Genomic DNA, 22,372 nt, shown 5'->3' with positions numbered 1-22,372 from the left:
GGGGAGGAAGAAGAGGGGAGGGGAGTGGGGGCCGGTTGCGCGCAAATCCTTTCCTGCTTCTGGCGATCACTGCGTATGTGACTCTGGTTTTTTCATTTATTTATTTATAAAAAAGGATCTTCTCCAAATGGTATATCGCGTGTGCGTTATGTCTGCGTGCGCAATGAGAAATCAGAGCTCCGAAACCCAGGGTGCGTTGGAAAGAGGGGGCGAGTTTGGTGGTGTTGTAAAGAAGGGGGTGTTGTAAAATAGTGCAAAAGAAGAAGTGAAAGTGCATGGAGGTTTTTTAAATTTTTATAAAAATATTTTTTTGCAATTTTTTTTTAAAATAAAACCTCCCTCCCTCTCTGCTTGGCCTGGCTTTTGTGGGTCAAAACCATGTGTTGATGCTTGGGAAATGGGCGACTTGAAAACTTGCAGTAGCCCTGTTGGTGGTGGAGTCAGCGGGGGTCAAGTTCAGCAGCCGAGGAGAGAAGGGAAAAAAGGGAAGCCCTTCCCCCTTGCGCTCCCTCTCTCTCTCCCGCCCCCCACCCGAAAAGAACTTCTAAAGCTGCCGGTGTCTTTCCTGACTCCCCTCCCTTCCTACGTGCATAGCTTTGATTTAATTCCTCCAACCCCAACCCCCCCAAATGTAGGAAAGGAAAGGAGGGGTGGAGGGGAAGAAAGCCCAGAGATATTCTTAAAAAGAAAAGTTTTGCCAATCTTGCACCCAGAGAGAGTGCAGAGACCCTCCAGAGTTTTGGCACCTTTGTGATTTGTTCCCAGAGGAAATTGCTTTCTTTTAGAAGGATAGAAGAAAAGGGAAGAATGGGGACTGTGACAAAAATCCAGGCTCAAGAGGGAGACCATCATGAAAAGTAGTAAGTTCGGGGTGGGGGGAGGGAGGAAACTTTATTATTATTTTTTGCGTTATGTGTGTGTAACTTGTGGATGGGGAGAGAAGTGTGATGGGTGTTGCGTTGTGTAATATATGCGTTTAGGAGATGGGGAAGGGGAGCACTCTCTCCTGGTCTCTCACCACCGACACCCCCCAGCAAAAGAAAAGGTGATGTGGTGGTGGTAGGGACGGCATCTTTTAAATGAGTTTAAAACTTTCTCCCTTGAAAGGCCAGGACCCCTGTTCAGCTCTCTGAGTTCCTACAAGTTACTTCGTTTAATTTTCAGGACCCCCCCCAATCAATAATTTGCTTACACTTGAGATCCATGTGGCAGATCCCCCCCACCCCCAAGGACTGAATGAATGGAGAGGTGGAAACTTCCTAATACTTTAAGAAGGAAAGATTGCAGTTGTTCTGATAGTAACTTGGGATAAACATACCGAGGGGAGGCAAGTGGCATGGTTTGTTATTAAAAGCTCCAGGAAGAAGCTCTCACCCCCCTTTTTTGGGGGGTGGAAGGGGTACTGTGCAAACTTGACACTTTCTACCCCATAGGTCTCTCCCCCTCCCTTTCTCTAATCTCTGCCTTTGATCATAAAGGGACGCTTGCTAGATTTCACTAGCACTTCTCAGGGTCGACTTGTGCTCTGTTGTTCAGGAGAATTTTCCTCTGATGTTTGGGTAGGTTTGAGTTAGTGCATTCCTTTTATTTTTATTTTAAACCACTTTCCGGTAAACAATGTGTTATTTAAGGCTTCAGTGCCTTTAGCAACTTTTTTTAAAAAAAAAGATTGAGAGAACCAAAGTACGTTCATATCAGTGTAAGTTGCTATGTTTTTTCCCCAATCCGCAAATGTCAGCCTTCTAAATTTCATTGACTGAAAGAGAAGGAAGGAAAGAAAAAGAAAAAAAAGTCAGAGGCCAAGTGATGGAGTAAACACGAGGACTCATAAGGAACCTTCTTTCCATTCATCCTTTTGCCAATGAGCAGGAAGTACTGTAACAAAGTTGGAAAAAATACAGTTGAGGAAAAAGTGCAAGTGGGAATTGGGAATCAGCATTCTAGTGGACAGCTATTTTGTGTGTGAATACGTGAGCTCCTTGTGAATGCTCCTGCTTGCTAAGGATCATAGTAAATAATAATGATAGGATGGGACTTGTGTTTTCTTCTTCCTTTTTATTTAAACATATTTAACACTACGTTGCTGTTGGAAGAGTTAATTTGCTCTTCTCTTGGCATTCGTGGTTTTAAATATTACACACAAAACACAAAAGGCAAGTGTTACAAATGGTAAAGTGCAATTCATTGGTAAAAGTTAGTTCCTGAATGGGACAAACAAGGAATTAAGTTTACAGTTGTCCTTTCTGAAGAGAAGGCACAGCTTGTCCTCATCTTCACAATAGTCCATTAGGTGAGAAAGCCTTTTCAAGCATTTCACCAGAGTGACAAATTAGAATCTTAGGAAAAGCAAACTCTAAAGAAAGATTTGTTTTTTAATTTAAAAAAAAACTTTTTTTTTTTACAAGTCCCATTGCTCATGGATGTAAATGCAGGGCTTTCATGAGAACACAAACTATTTCCTGTAAATCGTGAAGCTGACAAAGCCGTCTGGAAATGATATCAACATTTTGCAAGGTTTTTTTTTTTTTTTTTTTACAACTGTAGTGAAAGTTTGTTACAAATATAGCTAATCCAAACAAATGGAGCACTTCACTTCCCCCGCTTTAAAAGAAGACATAAAGGCCTTTCTGTTTCCTTCTTTCTAAAAAGATGTAAAAGTTGGTTAAGCTGTGTATTCTAGAGGACACATCACCAACCATTAGCTTCATAGAAATCCTCAAAACCTTCAGTGCCATATTCATAATCAAAAGGGAGATCATTAAGTTTAGAGCTGTCTCCAAGAGGATGAAATGTAGTCCTCAGCTTACTATGCTACTCCTGGGTGTTGTGGACAATAGTAATAAGAATATAACATCACCTTTTAGGGAGAATGGTTTTTTTAAAGATATATCTTAAAGCCAGCTTGTGATAGTTTCTAGTAGTTTTCAGACTACATTTCTTGGATTAGGAGGTGATCTCAGGTAGATCAGAAAGCAATAAAATGTACTGAAGATAGAGCTAAAAACTTCACTACACAAAATACATTTTGGAGGTTTAAATCAATAATCAAATGGTAGATCTTATTCTTATAAAGATATCGTATCGTAATTGCCCCCGCTAAAAACCTTGCAGGTATAGTTTTTAGGTGTTTGAGCCTCAACATATATGTTTTCATTTGTGAAGTATAAGCTGTTATGGCAAGGATTTGCTCTAGAGTAGTTTGATGGCATTCAAATTCCTTGCTCAAAGTAAGCACTGATCTAAGGCTTCAGCGAGCCAGCTTAGCCAATACTTTCCTTAGAATGCTTTTTAAAAATGCCTTTATCTCATAAAGGAAACAATAGCTTTTCCAAGTATTTGTGGAATAGCACTGTGTATAGTTTCTAACTGTAAATAACACTGTTATTTTAACTTTTGTGTGTGTGTATCAGCACGAGGTACTTAATTATTTTGTTTATTCCTATGAAGTTCTAAGAGTCTAAGTAAGTTCCACTGAGTTTACTGATTTACTTCAAAGTAAATGTGCACAGTGTTTCAGCCTTAATGAATGTACCATATCTGCTGTGCTTGAAGAATGTGCCTGTATACATATAGACCGCTTGCATGCTGAAGCTCTGCTCATTAAAGACAGTAAAAGCAAAATTGTTGAAGAGCTTTTGACAGTGGCTGCTCATTAGATTTCAGCATTCAGACAATATTTTGTTGATTGAAACCATTAAGGACTGTCTTACGTTTTCCAGTCCTTAAGGTCTCAATGACTACTTCCTTCTTGCTGTTGTGGTTCGAAGATAGTTTGCTATCTATGATTCTATGCTTTGTGTGGCCATTTGAAAGTGACCTTCACCTTATGAAAGGTAGAAGTGTGCACAAGTTAATAATTTCAGAAATTTCTTTAAAAATATTGATGAAAGTTAAAAGCATGGGTATCACCATTACTTTTGCATGGAATAAGCAGTGAAAGCTTCAAAGTTTGTTTTGTATGTGTTTGGATATATATACTGTTGACCTATCGATATTTGACAATTCTTAAGTAATAACGTTAATTGAAACCTTATCAGATCTTACCTGTAGCTACAGTTGACAATCTCGATTGTCGTTTCTGAATGCACCAAACTAAACGTCGTTTAAAAGTTTATGGCAAAATATTCATGGAAGTTCATAATTAAACGTATTCTAACATGTCGGGTTGGGAGTCTGAAAAAAGTAATTCTCTGTTTACAGATAAACCAAGTAGGAATTGGTGACGTTTTTAATGTGCTTTCTCTTGTAAGAAACTTGTGGGCCATGGTCATGGGTGGATTTAAGTTCCACACCGAATTCAGTGAAACTTAACTTTTGCCGTAATGTTTTTGGGATCAGGCTGTTGGTTAAAGCATTGGCTCCGGACAGCAATATATTCTGATATTCAGATTTTTGGTTTGTGTGTAAAATGAAGCTATTCATTCCAGCAGACTGACAACTTTCCATTTGCTGTTTGCCTTTGCTTAATTTAGTTTCCTCAAGACAACTAGTAAGGTAGTTTAGATTTGTATTTTTGGCAATATTGGGTAACCATAAATGTAGAGTTTTCTGTCCCAAGTATTACACCTCGCAATTCACAACGTGAGTAATTCAAATATACAACTGTATTTCCCGCCCCCGCCCCCCTAAAAACACAAGAAAGTCTTTGTTGGTGAGTTTCAACCTTTTGAGGTTCTCAGGTTAAAAGGAGGTCTAGGGGTTGCCTTTTTCAGGTGTTGGTACTTATTATCAACTATTAGTATTGCTGTTTCAGTCAGTTAAATAATTTCATGCGATTAATTATCTACCTTTTAACTGATTAGTTAACTCTTTGATTAACAGTTGCGTATTTCCAAGACACCTGCATATTTGCAATTTTCTGATATGTTGGAAGACAGCTTCCACTTGTTCGAAAGAAGGATCATCTTTAATATTTTCCTTTTCATTTCTTATTTCAGTAGCACAGTGAAAGCAGGATTAAAACAAACAAAACCAATTTTCAGCCCCACAGATTTAATATACCACGATATCAGTTAATCAACTTAACCTTCAGTTGATTGATCCACTGATTCGACTCTCTTAAAAGCTAATAATTATGGTTTTTCTTATCAATACCACTGAATAAGGTATTTATATTTGTCTGTTCCTAAATATACGTTTTATTCTAAGCTGTGAGTGTACGTGCACACACACTTTTAAAAGGGGGATATTTTTAAAATCTGTATTATGCTATATTGTTACAACAGAGTTATGATTTAGCTGTGACAGTTTAAAACCACCACCCAAATTTTGATAGTTCTGTGATTACTTTCAATTTAATGGAAGATGAGAAGGAAACCCAATTGTTGTTTAGTTTTATTGACTTTTGACAACTTTTGAAAAAAGTGCGTACAAGCAAGGAAAGCTGTCTCATTAACTTCAATAGGATTAAGAGCACAATGTTATGCATGTTTACTCAGATACAAGGTTTAGTTTAATGGAACTTTTCCTGGTAACTGCATAAGATTTCAGCCTGACAGCATAGACCTAGGCATGTCTCCTCAGAAGTAAGTCCTATAAAGTTCAATGGGAGTTACTCCCAGATAAAAGTGCATTGCATTTTAGGGGGAATTGGTTTAAGGCTATTGTCTGTGCGCATTTACCTAGCAGTATCCCCCATTGAAAGCAATGGAGCTTCCTTTAGAGTAAACATATGTTAGGTTTATTGTGCTAGAAATCCTAGTACAGTGATTCATTATTTGCATAATTCACCTAGATTTGAAATGGCTGGATTTAAACCAGTTTAATCCCAATTCTGTTGAAAAACCTGAATAATCTTATACCCTTCTTTATGATAGTAGAGTATATTAATGCGCATGGGACTCTATTAGTTCAAATAAGTCTGAGTCAGGGATCCAGTTTATAGTGGGCACATTACAGTTTATTAAAACAGTTAAATCACTGTATTCTAAATATTTACTAAAGGTGTAACTGGGTTTTAATTTTAGATTTACATTCACATTACTTTATATAAGTGTCTTTGGAGCTATCTATTTAGAAGGGTTTGTGGAAGTTGGTGTCAGCGACCTGCAGCAATGGTTGTCCTAAAAGTTTCCCCCAACTATTATTTAAAATGATAGTGTACAGTTATAGCTTGCAACTGTGTGGCCCGATGCCCCACTTTTCAGCCGGAAAAATTAGAGGGAAGTGTGCGTGCGACTGGGCAGTATTCCACGGGGATATTGAATATAAATTTCTTTTCTTGATGGGTGTGTGTGTGAGAGGGGAACCCTGTAATCGTTAGCAATTGTTCCTGGAATCATTTGGAAAGCCTCACTCACCTGAACATCACTTGCGCATTCCCACTGGTTCAGTTGCCTGGTTTGCAGCCTCTTCCGTAGTCTCTGTGTGTGAATGAATCGCTGAGATGTCCATGAAAATGGTGGCTAGCTTATTAAGTTACATGGGGGCAATGTTGTGTGTGTGAGGGAGAATAACATGTTAAAGAAACTTTCCTCACCACGTGTCCCAAATTCAGCATGGTTTTCCGTACGGCTCCACAAAAATGCGCGTGGAAACCTTTTGCTGCCTTTAGTAGCCCGCTTTGTAGTGTCGCATAATTTCCCCATCAGAGTTGGGCATGTTCTAGGATGTGAATCATCCCATAAAATAGCCTGCCTGAAGAACATTGTTTGTTAGTATTGATAACCGAAAGGAGACACATGCATGCACAAACTCCAAGGCACGCATGTGGAACGTGGGAGGGCTGCGTGTTCCTTGCTAGACTGATCATTTAAGATCATCTGGGGAAAGTCTGTTGTGGCACTGCAGCCGACATAATATCACAGGACAGTAACCCCAAAACGAGTGATTTCTGCCATTGCCCCTTCCCTCTGCCGTATGTGAAGCGTCATCCATCAGTTCCTTCAGACTTCTTGTGAAGGCATATCTTTTTGCCCAGGCTGCCTTTGACCCGTAAGATTGGACCTTTTTATTACTGGATTTCTGTTGGGTTATTATTATTATTTTTTAAAACTACTTCACAATACTGTTTGACTGTTTTTATGCTTGTATCTCTGTGTTTATGATACTGTCGTACTGTTCTGTGTTAGATTTCTTTGCATGCCACTTAGGGATTTTGAAATATTAAGCGGTTGAGATAGGTTTTAAGTAAAATTCTAACAACCGCTTTCCATTGGGGGGAAATGAACTGTGCTAAAGTTTTCCTTGCGTGTTCTATTCAATCAGCATTTTTTGTGTGTTTGCACAGACATACTCCAGTTCCAAAACTGTAAGCAAATCAATAAGATTTCCTCTCCCATTAGTTTTTGCCCCCTCCCGAAACCAGATTAAAATTTACATTCCCTCCCAAAATTTAGTTGATAAAAATATTTTAATTTTTCAAAATGTACCTAGCTCTTTTAAAAAGTGCTATAAACCCTTTACAAGTGGCTAGACACCTTCCCCTGGTGGTTTTATTTATTCAAGAAGGAAACTTTCTCTCCCTCTTTTCTTGCACGCGCTCTCTCCCTCTTTTTCTTGTTTTCTTTAAACCGACTGACGTAATGCCAAACTTTGCTTTAAAAGAACAGACAGAAGTAATTGGTAGCTTTTAACTTTTAATAATGTTCTGGATTGGTTTTAGTGGCCTAACTGCCATTTTTAAAAAAGAACTCAAGTAAAACCGGGCTTGAAGCCTGAAGAAGAAAGACCCTGTTGATGCAGTTATTTTTATTCCTGTTTTTTTTCTTTCTTAATAAAAAAATCATTCCTGCTGAGCCTTGCTGCGTTTCTCCGAATGCATTTTGTGAATGCTGGTGCATTTTAGGTTATGCTAACTTCAGACTGGCTGAGAAAAATGAAAGTGTCCCCACAAAGTTTTTAAAAAATGTTACGGCTCTTTTCGTCCCTCCTCTTTAATCAATCTGTATTAATTTCAATTAATAATCGCTACTCTCAGGCCGGTTAGTACTTATTCTTCTTCTTCTTTTAAGCAACGTCAAGGAATAATTTACACCTATTATTCTACAGCAAGAAACATGTGAGGTGGACAATGGGAAAAAAATTGAATGGGCAAAAGGGGTGATTAGCCTCTTCCAAAACAACCAAGCACAATTTAAAATAAATTGATTCATTCTCTCTCCCCAACCCCCAGTTGCTACTTATTTCATACTTCTTTTGAAAGTCGAACAACTACTGAGACAGGAAACAGTCGACCATTAACATATGCTGCATAAGACAGTAATTTAACTTTTTTAAAAAAGTTGGGGTTTTAAAAACTTATTTGCTTTATCATCTTCCACAATCACGTTTCCTCTTTCCATTCTCCCAGTTGGGCTTTTCACACCAGCCCGAGCTACCTTGTCTGCAACTGCATTAGGCAAGAGGCTTCATGGTGAAGTTGGTGCGAGACTTCATTTGTTGGCAAATTAGAAAATCTTTCAAAAGGCCAAGTTAGTGTGTGCCAGTTTTTCCTTCCTTTAGGGGAGGCACTCCACCCATTTGATGGGTACCCCACCCAGAAGTAGAGAGCTATAATTCAGTGGCACTGCTTTTTAAAATGTCAGCTCTCCCTGGAGTTCAAACCCTAGTTTTGCTCTTGAACTTTCATTTCTGCGTCTTTCTATTCGGGAATATTCTCATTTGTAGAAGGCTTTTGTTGGGCTGCTTATGTTAATTCTCATTTGGGGGGAAACTCATTTTGATGTGAGTAGGGCTTCATATTGATTTTAGCATTGGCAGGTAGGGGTTTTTTTTTTGGCGGGGGAAGCTGGTACAACTGTACTTTTAGGCTATAAAATAAATTTAGATGGTTATTAACCTTTGATCACCCACTCCTATGAGATGGAAGTGCAGACATTCAACTCTTTGTTAATATATTTTATATATAATAACAGCAGGACCGGCAAGGCAGTTGTAATGAAGTATATGATTTAAGTTGATACCCTCTCATTGAAGGCAGTGAGGCAAAACTGCTTTAATTTTAGGATTTCATGTTAACTGATTTGTAGATCAGGCTTTATATAAATTTGCTTGGTATCCAATACTTCTCTGTATTTAAATCAATTTTTTTCCACACACAAATCTGCAGGAGTTATGTTTATTATGATCTGGTTTTGCATCTCTTTTTACCAATTAAAACTGGGAAGCACTCCAATTCCCAAATCGGTGCCTATCACGCAATTGTAGATAATATCAAACAAATTTATGCTGTAATCTTGAAATAGTATAGTGTAGAAACATTTTGCATACAGATTTTAATAGAATTTAACTGGGAGTTCTTCCAAGTAGGCTGAATACTGAGTGTCGTTACTCTCTTTTTAAATGTTACTTAAATTCATCACTTTGATAACAGGAGGGATTGGAAAACATATCTTCCTCAAGGCATGTAGGATATACAACGCTTGTGTCTTCCCGGTGTTGATAGTTCATTTGTGCGGCTCAAAACCCTATACGTGGAAGATGATACAAAAAGTTCATCAATTGTGCTTATGTTCCTGTGCAAGATTTACTTAAATGCTATGTTTCAGTTTTGCCTCAAACCATTTTAAATCACCTCTGGCCCAACAATCTACTATTTCTAGGTTCCTGAGAGATTAGGTATGACAGTTTCTATTATATAATGAACAGCAGTATTGTTTGAACAAAGGTAACATATTTTGATTTGTGTACTTCCCCCCCTGCTTGGCAGTTGGCAGTAGCATTGCTCTAAAACAGGGAGCGTAAATATCTGAATATATGAGACCTATAGAACAGGAGATGTTTTAAAATCACTGCCGGTATGATACATGATACATTGCAAAGAGTGTGTATATGTTCCTTTCTTATATGTACACAATGTACCTGCACACTGTTCTGGCCTTTATATGTTCATATATGATGGTGGTTTTTTTCGGCAACTTGTGCTTCTCTCATCTACTGTTGTAAGTGCATCCTTTTCCACATCACAGAAATGCCGCACAAGCAAAGAGGCAGAGCTGTCGGCAGTTATCTGTAGAAAGGGGGCGTTTTACAGAAAATGGCCCACATTAGTAATTCTCTAGAAACGTGTGTGTAAGAGTTTGTCTCACAAGTCTGTTTTGAAAAGAGTAATATTTAAGTTGTTTGGCTTATGTGCAAAACAGACTGGTTAACATCTAGGGCTGTTGTTTTGGCCCCGATAGACCCAAAAGATCTTACACTAGGCCATGGGTAAGGCCACGGGGCCGGATCCGGCCCAATCGCCTTCTAAATCCGGCCCGCGGACAGTCCGGGAATCAGTGTGTTTTTACACGAGTAGAATGTGTCCTTTTATTTAAAATGCATCTCTGGGTTATTTGTGGGGCTTGCCTGGTGTTTTTACATGAGTAGAATGTGTGCTTTTATTTAAAATGCATCTCTGGATTATCTGTGGGGCATAGGAATTCGTTCATCCCCCTCCCCCAAAAATAGTCCGGTCCACCACAAGGTCTGAGGGACAGTGGACCGGCCCCATGCTGAAAAAGTTTGCTGACCCCTGCACTAGGCAAATAAATTAACATTTTCTGATACCTTCACAAGCAAAAATGTGTGAAAAGTGATTAGTTTTTCCCTTTGCCCTGAAGGTCATATAGCTCTGGCTCCACTGGACAAATGGGAAGAGTGAATACAAGAACGGACAGCAGTCTCTAGCCATGTTCTGCCACCCAAACTCCAGATGTTCAGAGAGTGTCTCTAGTTATGGTAGGGGACATACATATATGCCGAAGATCTCTTTATCAAAAGACCTAGCCCTACTGTGTCAGTGGTCTTTGAACTATAGAGTGCAAGAGTATTATTTGGGGGCTTGCATACTGTGTACCTTCTTGTGCATGTGATAGGATTTAATTCTATGGATGTCGAATGAACATTTTGTAGGAATGTTTCTATACTCTTATGGTAAATATTATGAAAATAAAAAAGTGCTTAACAACCACAGTGTACAGCATAGTATTGCATCCCTCAGTTTGGACCAGTTGGTGGTTCAGGTTTGGATTAATTCGCTGATACTTAAATGAAATTCTCTTTAATGAAATGTTTGCACATTGTGCATGTCCCCAAACACCCTCTTTCCTTGGTATGTAAACAGTTCAGATGCTATATTACATGTGTAAACATAACACTATATCAAGCACATTTTAAAAAGTGCTATGAGCTACTTAGTTTCTTTTTAAAAGCATTTTAATAAATATTATAGTATTTTGGTGCAGGCACAATTTTGACAGCAGTTGTTTAGCTGCAAGCAGGATCTTCAGTAAAATTGAAAACTAACCTGTTGTTTTCATCCTACGGTGCCTTGCTTGAATTGGGCTACGGATTGTTTAGTTCCAGGAAGCCATTTTCGAAAAACTTTTTGGAGTCCAGTGTGGGCTGGTTTGGGTGACAGTCCTGTTAAGTTCCACATTTAAATCTGAGATGAATGAACTCATTCATCTGATCTGTAGTCTCACACCTAATCCCCCCCACACATTTAACTGTCAAATTGCACTATTAAAAAAAATAATCTATTGTTTGTTGGAATGTTACATGGCATGAATAGTGCTGCATATGACTCCTTTTCAACCCTCAGCCCAAAAGCGTTAATCGATAATCCCTCTCTTTCCTTTCACCCCCCCTCAATTATTTTGTTTTTAAGATGTCTGTTTGCAATGGTGCAATAGTGTGAGACACAGTAGTTCGGTTTATTTCCACCAGGAATCAATGATGTGGCATTTTTCACTTTATATAGTCTCATCCACAGAGCATGCTATATATTTTGTGTTCACTCTCTCGTTGTGCCTCCATTTTTATCCTTGCTTCTCTCTCATGTCTTTTTATGCTGTGTATATATAAACACAGGGCATGTCCCTTCTAAAAATACATGCAAATTAAGTTCCCTTAAGTGTTGCACCTTTTTTTTTATTACACAGAAAACCCCAGTGTTTGTTATGAGACTTTAATATGTTTATTGTGATGTAACGAGAATTCTGACACAGATACTAGTGGGCAGGGAAGGGACTGAGGAGGGGGAGACACACCCTCAAGTTCCACTTTTACTCATGACTAGTTTTGTAAGGTCATTGCGACGAGGTTGTTTGTCAGCTCTGGAAAAGTTTAGAAATCTAAGCAGATACTCAGTTCACTTACTTTAGAGCTGTTTATGCCATTGGGATAAAAACGTTAAAAGGTAATGGATTTGGTGTTTGGGTTTGATTTGGCTGTCTGAATTATTTTGTGGATGTTTGGGTGTGATAAAGATAGCTTGGTTAAGGGTAGAAAAAAAACACAATTTAATGTCTTAATCTAAGGTGTTAGGATTAGCCTTTTATAGCTTAAGCAACTGGTGGCACCTTAAAGCATTTCATCAGATGCGTGAAGGATTATATATTACGTATCTGACGAAGTGGATTGTGGTCCGTGAAAACATATGCCGTAATAAATTTGTTGGTCTTTATGGTGCCACGAGACTCTGTGTTACAAGTGTTATGGGTTGTTCAGTGTGCGTTTAAATAAAGACCCAAATGTTGGGTTGGCCCACCGACTAAAGTGGAAAAAGGATATTTTTCTATTTTCACTCACTAGTTTGTGCCAGTAAATTGTGATGAAAGTGCTCAACTTGTTTTCTGGAACTCCCTTAATGGTTTTCCATTCTGTTTTTGTTGGCTGCTTCCCATTGTCACCTAGGGACGCCGGTGGTGTTGTGGGTTGAACCACAGAGCCTAGGACATCGATCAGGAGGTTGGCAGTTCGAATCCCCGCGACGGGGTGAGCTCCCGTTGTTCAGTCCCTGCTCCTGCCAACCTAGCAGTTCAAAAGCACCTCAAAGTGCAAGTAGATAAATAGGTACCACTCCAGCGGGAAGGTAAACGGCGTCTCTGTGTGCTGCTCTGGTTCGCCAGAAGCGGCTTAGTTATGCTGGCCACATGACCCGGAAGCTGTACACCGGCTCCCTCGGCCAATAAAGTGAGATGAGCACTGCAACCCCAGAGTCGGCCACAACTGGACCTAATGGTCAGGGGTCTCTTTACCTTTGCCTTTACTTTTCCCATTTTCACTATTGCTGGTTGCAGGCCCCTGCAGAGTTTGTCTGGGCCCCAGGGTGGAAGTTAGAATAAAGTTATGAACTCAAAGAAAAGCAGCTGGTCCCTGTGAGGGGCCCTCAGCCAGGTTAGCCCTCCAAGATCCGTGGCAAGTGTACCCAGCTGCCCCGACCTTCGGCTGGTAGGAATCCTGTCAGAGTACTTTCTAGGTGACTCTCAGATGATCTGTCTAGCCGTAGTGGTGTCTTGTACTACACCCACTGCTAAAACCATGGGAAATGAGTTTTGAGGCCTTCCAACACATCAACCCTCCATTTCAATATACGTTGGCTTAATCAAGACTGCCGTCTCAGCATGCCTATATTCAGTGTGAAATAAAATTCATTTCAGTAAATCTGTATCGTATTTCCAAACATGCCAGACTGGGTGTGGATGTGATATTAGTAGTGCAATACTATACATGTGTATTCAGAAGTAAGTCTCGCTGCTTTCAGTTGGGTTTGCTCTTAGGTAAGTGTATATGTGACTGTGGCATAGGGAGTGTGGCACGTTAAAACTGTTAAAGAGATGTAGCGTCAGGTCAGTGCATGTCAGAATTACCCACAGAATGCCAAGTTTCCTTCTTAACAGCAAATAACTAGTGCAGCTTTGCTCTTGTTTTATGGAAATGAGTGTGATTGCTCAGCTGAAGTAAAGTGTGATGAATGAATAGAATGTGCTCTTCACAGTTTTAGTGCCCATTGGGAGAAGGTGGTATAGGCAAGGAAGCTGGTTTCCAACCAAGATTCTTAGGAACATAGGAAACTGCCTTATAGCAAGTCAGATCACTGGTCCACATAGCTCAGTAATTTCTGCACAGGTTGGCAACAGCTCTCCAGGGTTTCTGACAGGGGACATTCTCTGCCCTACCTGGAACCTCCTGCAAGCAAAGCTACCAGTGTAGCTAAATGGCACCTTAAACCTAGGTTATGGGCACAACAACGGAATGTCTAGGCATGCTTTTTTAATAACAAGAATACAAAGCTGAAAATGAATGAACTGCAACTAAAATATTTTGTTCACTTTCACATGCTCTAGTCCTTCCCCTCCCCACCCACCCCTATTATTCTTAAGAGGGTCTCCAGTCTTCAGAGAGTAGCTGGAAGTGGGGAGGCAGAAAAAGGCCCTCCTTCTCTTCCACTCTGCAGTTTTAATCTGAAATCTTAGGCGCAATACTGGGCCCAGAGCTCAGAAACTGCTTGCGCTAATGAAATTCCCTGTCGCAAAATTTGCCTAGAACAATGGGAGTTTCGAACACTGGAAGCTACTGCTCTCCAATTGAGCTACACCCTTCACTGAACAACTGATGTACGTTGAAGGGTGGGAGGAGTCTTCAAAACAACTGTTGTTTGGGTAAAATAGTTTTCATAGGCTATTATTGGGCAGCCATCTTCTAATGCAGCCTATCTCAACCTGGGGGTCCCCAGATATTGTTGAACTACAACTCCCATCACCCCTAGCTAGCAAGGCCAGAGCTCAGGGATGATGGGAGTTGTAGTCCAACAACATCTGGGGACCCACAGATTGAGAACCGCTGTCAGGTGGGACACGGTCCAGTCTTGTTTGGTGAGCTGCAGTGGGAGCAATAGTGGTCATTGCTATCCTTGGGTAGAATGGGGTGAAGAGTATAAAGCCCTGAATAGGAGTGGATACACTAGTTCCACCAAATATCACCACTGCGTCTTGCCAGCAATATTACTGTTGGGATTCAGCGACTCCTTTGGATTACTGACAGCTTGTTTAGCTTCTTCATCACTTTCTATGAAGGTGCAGAGGGGAAGCTTTCTCTAAACTTGACTGCTACGATAATCTAGGGAGATACGTGCCACTTACTTTTATCAAGCCCTGGCAACTTAACCCGGCTTTCAAAAACAACTTTTACTCCAGTGTTCTTGTAATAAGAGCTTTGCTGGATCAGACCAAGAGTTCCCAAAAGTGGTAATCCGGAACCATTTTTGGGTAGCTTACAAGTAGGAAATGAAAGCAACCACTCTTTCCCCCATAGTTTGTTTCCCTACAAATGGTGATTCTTTAAATAGATTAATTTCCCACCTTTCTTCAATAGAGCTCGAGGTGACATACAGAGAGTTCCTAGGCAGTCTCATCCCAAGTGTTGCCCAGCCCTAGATCTGGCTTGGCTTCAGGGAGTTTTCTGAATCATCTACTTTCAAACTCTATGAACACAGTGGCTCAGTTTGGGTAATCTGACTAATAGCTGTTGGTGGACTTGTTCTCTACTTTATTATGGGTTTCATCTTATTCAGTGTAGTGCCTAAATCTCAAGTTAGTTGCACGGAGCATTCTTTCAAGCCATTCTGTGAGCTGGGAGTTCACAGTAGTGTAGTTCAGAAGCTAAGAATGTTGAATATACCCAGTTCAGATCTTAACACCAATCATTAACTTGCTCAGGCTGCCGCCCTGCATCTAATTATTTGGGACTAAGTCTTCCTGGAATCAGTAGGGTTTACTTTTGAATCAACATGCCTGTGAACAGGCTGTGTTGCCCTGGGCCAACTACTATATCTCAGCTTTGGCTCCAGCCTTCTTTATAGGGTTAATAATACTGCCCAAAGCTCTCCTCCAGTTTTACCTTGTGTGAAACAGGCTTCCAGTTTCCTGCCGCATTCTCAGAGCACTTTAAAACTAATTTGGAATTTCTTTAGAATTTTGGCTGGCATGTGGTTCTGAGCTTACCTTATCACTGCAAGGTGCCCCGAAGAGTTCTTTCCAGGATATATTTCTCCAGCGCACTCAGCCTCCCTTGCTGCCTACCCTTCTTGATCTGAAAAAGCCCCATGGAAAGCTTGGGCTCCCTGGACTTTAAACTGAAGTGTTGGCACTTGGGAAGGATGGAGAGTGCTGGTGAGATGATTTGTAGAATGAAAGAAAAGTTATTTACAAACACCAGTCAACCACCCCAAAGTTAAGGAAAATGTGGCAAAAGCCATGCACTCCATAAGGATTTCACAGAAACATTTCCTCCCATTTGAAAAATCTCAAGTGTAATTTCTTTCCTCTTTGATTGAACGGTAAAGGTAAAAAAAGGTAAAGGACCCCTGGATGGTTAAGTCCAGTCGAATTTGACTATGGGGTGCGATGCTCATCTCCGCTTTCAGGCCGAGGGACCTGGTGTTTGTCCGCAGACAGCTTTTTCGGGTTATGTGGCCAGCATGACTAAACCGCATCTAAAATGTGGGAGAAATTTTCAGCACAGCACTAAGTGTTAGAGCTTACAGATGCGTTGCTTAACACTAAACAGCAGTTTAGAGCTATGTGGATGAGCCCCAGTGTGCAAAGTCTGGGGCTTCCAAACTTTTCTTCCTTCTCTCCCATGCAACCATGGGAGGGAAGACATTGCTGGAGTATATTTTCACTTTTAAGGAATCTCCACTTAATATTCCATTTGAACCAAGGATCCTGGTTTAAAATAAAGATTAACTCATCAGCTTCATAATCTATGATTTCAAGTTGGCTTCCTATGACGCAGGAGTTTATTTTAATAAAGTTCTTGATTCAAATGCAACACTAAATATATTGGGCTCATGGGAACAAGATAGGAAAAATGGGATGCATGTAAGATTGATGCTTTGCTTTAGAACGTTAAGACCCTTTCACATAATACCATAGTTTAACCATGGTTTGATGTTGCATGTGGATGTATCCATTGTAACATAATTTGGACATTACAAATGCTAGGTATTATTGCTGTTGCAGTCAAACCTCAGTTGTCGAACGTAATCTGTTCTGGGAGTCCGTTTGACTCCCGAAACATTCGACAACTGAGGCGCGGCTTCTGATTGGTTGCAAGAACTTCAAGAGGAAGCTGTGTCGGACGTTTGGGTTCCAAAAATCATTCGAAAACTGGAGCATTTACTTCTGGGTTTTTGGCGTTTGGGAGTCGAAATGTTTGAAAACGGGGCCATTCAAGAACCGAGGTTTGACTGTATTTCTTTCCAGTTGCATTGTTCTTAATGGCCCAGGCAAATGAATAGATAAATGGTATCAGTTGTAAATTAATCTTGAAGGACTGTAAATAAATTCAGTAATGAAAGATGTGTTGTGAATGGGCTAGTGGATGCGGTTGAATATTTTAATATACAAGTTTTTAAAGAGCCCTGGTGAAAGGTACATGCCCACCATGCTTGGATTCTCTTATTTTAAAAGTAAGTTTTTTTAGAAATTGGTACTTCAGAAAGCTTTTGGAAAATGGTACTCACAAATACTGGGGGAAATATAAATAGCAGCAAATCATTGGGCATAGGTCTGGCATATGGAGTCTGATGATTTAAAAACCGATACAAATGATTTGTACAGTAGATGTCTCGAGCATTCTATGGCTTTATATACATTTCGAGTTTATGATACCACTGTGCAAACATCCAGAAGAATCACTGAAATGCTTCTATAGCTAAGAACCTGTCAGAATGGATGGCTTGGAACTGCTTATTCAGAATTCCTTGCTACTCTAGACATTTCTTAGCTCTGAAGACAGTACAAAAATGTTGCATACCTCACCTTTCCCACTTCCTCTTTCATTTGTCCGAACAACCTGTTGTTTTGTGAGCACAATAAAACTACTTTGCAGTATGTTTTTCTGAGTAGCACACAATTGTAATTGGAACCACTAGCAATTAAACAGATGCACACAACAACTTTTGTTTCAGAAGCCTTCATTGTCAATGTGAAGGAGGAATTTTTCAAACGCCAAAGTAAAAAAAGAAGTAAGGAAGGGGGCAGCTGTGGAATTTGCCTTACTGGGTGAAAGGAGAATTGTGGTTTAAGAAGCTACTGGCTTCATAGAGCATTCGGAATGTCTTGCCTCAAAAGAATCTGATATACGTTTGAGGAGAAAGGAAGCTGAGACCAAGCAAAATGCTTTATAATCTGAACAATTCTGACTGCATAGAAATCTCTATTTTCCTTCCTTCCTGGTTGCAGACTGTGACTTCCCTTTTCCTTTTCTTTTTTTATGTGAAAAGGAATTTCAGACCAAACTTTACCACAGTGGAAATGCCATAAAACAAATCACTCTGGGTAGCTCAAACGCTGTACGTATAACCGAGAATGATACTCAAACCGTTCGCAGCCTGATACGAAAGGACTTTCAGTTGGGACTAGGACTGGGGAGACTTTCATATCTAAAAATGAACATTTATCTTCCTTTTGAAGTTTGTTATTGGAGAGAGAAGAGTCGTCCCAAATAGTGTGTGCTTGATTGAAAGCAGGTAGGATCTGTTTAAGATTCGAAAGAAAAAGGAACGAATTCTCCTAGATGCTATAATTCCAGGTAATGTTTGAATTGCTGGTAAATGTGAGGTGTCTGTGATCGGTTAGCTTCTTGTAATATTTTTGTGCCTACATTGGTTAAAATCGAATCATTCTGTATCCAGAGAAAGTTTCTTGTTCCAACGTGATAGCCTAGCAAGCTATAGAATTTCCATGCATCTCCCTTGTTCCCTAATATTTCACAGATTTTGTTTGGTTTTCGTTTCGTGTCTAGAGGTTGACGTAGTGAACATTGAGATATATATCATATAATGATTTTACATTAGTGTAATAATCTGTTCTGTCAGGAAGATTTTGTTTCTCTGAGTAGCCTCCTAATTAAATGAGGTAGACCAAACTGTGTGTACACCCCTGTAAAATTGCACATGCTAGTTATAAGAAAACAAATATTCAGCTTTACTTACTTTGATTCCAATCCTATAATTATTATTTTTAAAATAAAACCCTTCATGCCTGTAACTGTGGATGCATCTTGGGATGTTTAGCCGATTGCTTAACTACTATGTACTACTTCTTCTTGTTCAAAACTGTACTCAAGATTACTGTCATTCAGGAAAGAGATAATAGACAGGACACACTTATTCTCTAGTCCATCGCCAGTTGTTAGAAATAAGTTCCATTCAAACACATTGTTTGGAATTGAGGCTAAAATACTTTGACTTCATAAGTAGTGCTAGTTACTATTACACTGTGCATTTATTAAAGAGGCAAAAGTCTGGCTCCATTTAAGACTGTCAAAATGCACACCCACTTCATTTAACACAGGGCTGCGCTGGCCATTCCGAAAGGCTTAGAGCCTCCTGTCACTGAAATTTCGAAGGGAAATTCTAAGTGGGGTACGTGTATGTTCTTTGCTTATTATTTGTTTTCTCTCCCCCCCCCCCTCCAATGGTTAGGAAGTGTCTCCCCTTCGTTTTGCTCATAAAAGAGACTTTTGATAGTTTTATGGTGTAGGGTGGAATTATCTTGACAGGCCATTTTGTTTTAAAAGTTACGTAAAAATGTCCTTGACAATTATTTCTTCGGAAATTGTTTCAGATCATTTAATACTAGAATACAACCAGAATACTGAGGGAAATGGCTTTTCAGCATTGTGTAAAGAGTTAAGAATTGCCCACAGTTTCTGTCTGTTGGCTTTGCAAATTGTTGCATTAAATGCTGTTGAGATAACTAACATTTTATTTTTACACAACTGTCTTTTTCTTGCTGTGTACTTTTTTTTAGAGAGAGACAACTTCAGAGTGATTTTTTTCAATTCCATACTTTATTGTAACAATTTGTTAATCTGTGCTTCTTTTCATTTGTGTCCAAATGCGTATTAGTTATGTGTTAAAGGGTTTTGCTTTAGTACTCCTTTCATCCTTGCCATATTTTAGCATGTGCCTTTAAGATGGAAATCCCTCCTCCTATCTGAAGTATTAGTAATTTCAAAAACAAAGATTAATAATGTGGAAGGTTTCTCCTTTTGCATCTATCTGCCCGTGCAATCTGATGTGAGTTGCAATCCGTTCTGCTCCATCTTTTCTCTGTCAACAGGTTTACAAAGCTTTATTGTAGATTACCAAATCATTCACTTGTTTTTATTTTATTGTTACTTAATAAAATCTATATAATGCTCGATTGTAAAACAAGCAAACCTCTAACAGTTTACAAAAATATAAAATAAAACATTAAAAGTTTCAATGAAAAAGTTAAAACAGGTATTTAAAAGCATTCAAAAGGTGATTAAAATAAACAGTAGCTAAAAAGAGATAAAACACATTTAAGACTATATTTCTGGATAGGCTTAAACTAAAATGTTTTAAGCAGACTCTAAAGTTTTAGTGTTGGTAAATTACAAGTATTTTAAAATAGATCTTCAGTAGAACAAACAGCATAGCATTGTAGTCCTTTTAAGGCTAATAGCTTAATATACTAACAGTGCTCAAGTGTAGTATATGAGCCTTTTAAGATATAATTTACGTATTAACACGACAATTCTGTCTACACTTACCTGGGAGTAACCCCATTTGAACTCAGTGGGACTTACTTTTAAGTAGATAATGTATAGGGTTGTGCTGTAAAAAACGTCATGACTGTTCTTCAGTTTGGCAGTTAAACTGCAACACAGCAGTTGTGTAGTAGATTTATTTAAACGTTTTAAAGCTTTGGTGTTGTTTTGAAGGTTAAGGATTGTTCTTCTATGAATATTTCTCCACCCCTGCCTTTCAGCAATCTCTGATTTGGGCCTCGTGTTTCCTTTGTCTTTCAAACAATGGTCCGTTCAAACTCTTTGCTGCTCAATAAGAAAAGCATCTAAGTTTAATGAATAAATAATTGCCACGTAAGGTTACATGGTGTATATACCCAAAAAACAAAACAATTCTGTAGACTAGGGATCGGCACCTGTAGGCCCTGAGGGAAACCACCTGGCCCCCAATAAAAAGAGGGGAGTGGTGTCTGGTGTCAACGGGTCTCGGCAGTCTCTCATTTTTGAGTTGTCGAAGTTAGAGCCTTCTTGCACCTCCGATCCCCATTCCATTTTCCGAGTGGCACTCGAAGAAAAACTTGTGGCTGACCACAGATATATAGAAGAGCTACAGCAAGAGGCATAATTCCTCTTTGGGTAGCAGAATGAAAACGGTGATTACTGTATAATGAAATGTGTATATTGTGTACTTCTGGGATCAGTGTAAACAATATTTTAAAATACTATGGTGATGAAGTGTCAGTGGCACATGGTAACATGCAGACTTTTCCCCCCGCTCTAAGATAAGCGCATATGAAAGCCAATTTTAATAACTTACTGGGCTTAGCAAACTCCTTTTCTTGGTAATTTGTGTCCATAATAACATACTGCAAAATGAAATACCAGGGCTCCTTTGACATAACATTCGGCAGTATGTCATAATGGACTCTCTCTCTCTCTTAAAAGCTCTTAAATCTGATTTCCCCTCCCTCAGTCCAAACAGACTTGGCTAAGCAAGGACAGCATTGCATCCCTCAACATTTTAAGCTGAGGGACAGTGAAAGTTGGGTATGTCTCTGCCAGTGATTTTAAGGCCCTGTTAGGGAGATAAGGGGAGACAGTTTTTAAGATTACAGAAGGTGGTCAAATTTTCTGTGCCACACATGGAGGCGACTTATGTTGTGTGAGATATTGTAGCTGGGCTGGTTTGATTACAGAAGCAAACTTCCCAGTGGCTTGTGGTGGCAATATTTTTAGAGATGCCACGTAATAAGTGTATAATCTAAGGAGTTCTTTCTGTAGTGCCGCAGAGGGTTGCTGGGGTTGCAACTTTTGGCCTGTGTGTGGCTATGCATGATCTGAAAGTTACAACCCTAGAACATTCAGATTGTTCAGGAGCATGAAATGTCAGAGGCTGCAGTTAATGGCTGTGCGGGTAACAGAAATGTGATTTTTAGGTCTGGGACTATGCAGCTAATAAAAATGGCTCCCCTATTGAAACCACTGATGGATCTCTGAAGAGTATGACCAACTACAGCACGTACCTTGCAAATGTCACATCATAATTTTGATCTGTGGGGATGGGTGCAAAGTATGGTATTTGAGCAACAGACCTCTCTCCTCTTCACCCTACAGCAATAGGCAGGATGGTGGTGGTAGCATCCCAGTTTACATGTTCCATGGTAGGCCTTTTCCTTGGGATTGTGGACAAACTGAAAGAAATGAACAAAAAATGATGGGCTACTTAGCAGTAAGATACTGGGATAAGGGGAAGGACAACGAACATCGTATGCATAAGTGGAAACTTCCTTGGAGGTATATAATCAAGCCGGGCACTTTATAAGGAACAGATTTGACAGCTCCCAAGAGGCTTCCATTCTAAAACAAACACAGGGAAGCAACGAAAGAAGGGGGTGTTGGAAGTAGGGGTAAGCAGGAGAAGAAGATACAATTATACATGCGTTACTTTGGCTGACTTTCAGCATTGGGACTCAGGGCATGATTCAAAGTTTTCCTGGAAAATGTGAGGTTAGAGGAAGCCCTTGAAAAGAGTAAGGAAGGTGGTTGTAGAGAGGCATTTTGGCAACTGGTTTCAGACATAAGGAGTAGCTAAAGAGAAGGATGA

The 22,372-nt window shown here is 39.6% G+C and overlaps 1 protein-coding gene across 14 annotated transcripts in view; it reads left to right on the top strand.

Moving 5' to 3' along the window:
* Window positions 1-22,372, top strand: part of TRPS1 (transcriptional repressor GATA binding 1) — a 240,413-nt gene that overhangs the window by 869 nt on the left and 217,172 nt on the right. For 3 of the 14 annotated variants that reach the window (XM_083621856.1, XM_083621850.1, XM_083621852.1), the window contains exon 1: window positions 674-860. The exons of 7 other annotated variants lie outside the window; for them this stretch is intronic. In XM_083621856.1, the coding sequence (XP_083477982.1) occupies window positions 851-860 (10 nt within the window). In that variant the 5' untranslated portion in view covers window positions 674-850. Of the gene's footprint in view, window positions 1-12; window positions 74-673; window positions 861-6,651; window positions 6,934-22,372 lie in introns of those variants that run through there. 4 more of the 14 variants (XM_083621855.1, XM_083621853.1, XM_083621847.1 and 1 more) reach the window with 3 other exon arrangements.

This window comes from Podarcis filfolensis (genome assembly GCF_964270895.1).
Source record: "Podarcis filfolensis genome assembly, chromosome: 7".
Lineage (NCBI taxonomy): Eukaryota > Metazoa > Chordata > Lepidosauria > Squamata > Lacertidae > Podarcis > Podarcis filfolensis.
Note: the sequence above shows the minus strand (reverse complement) of the source record. Positions and strands in the feature narration are given on the sequence as shown.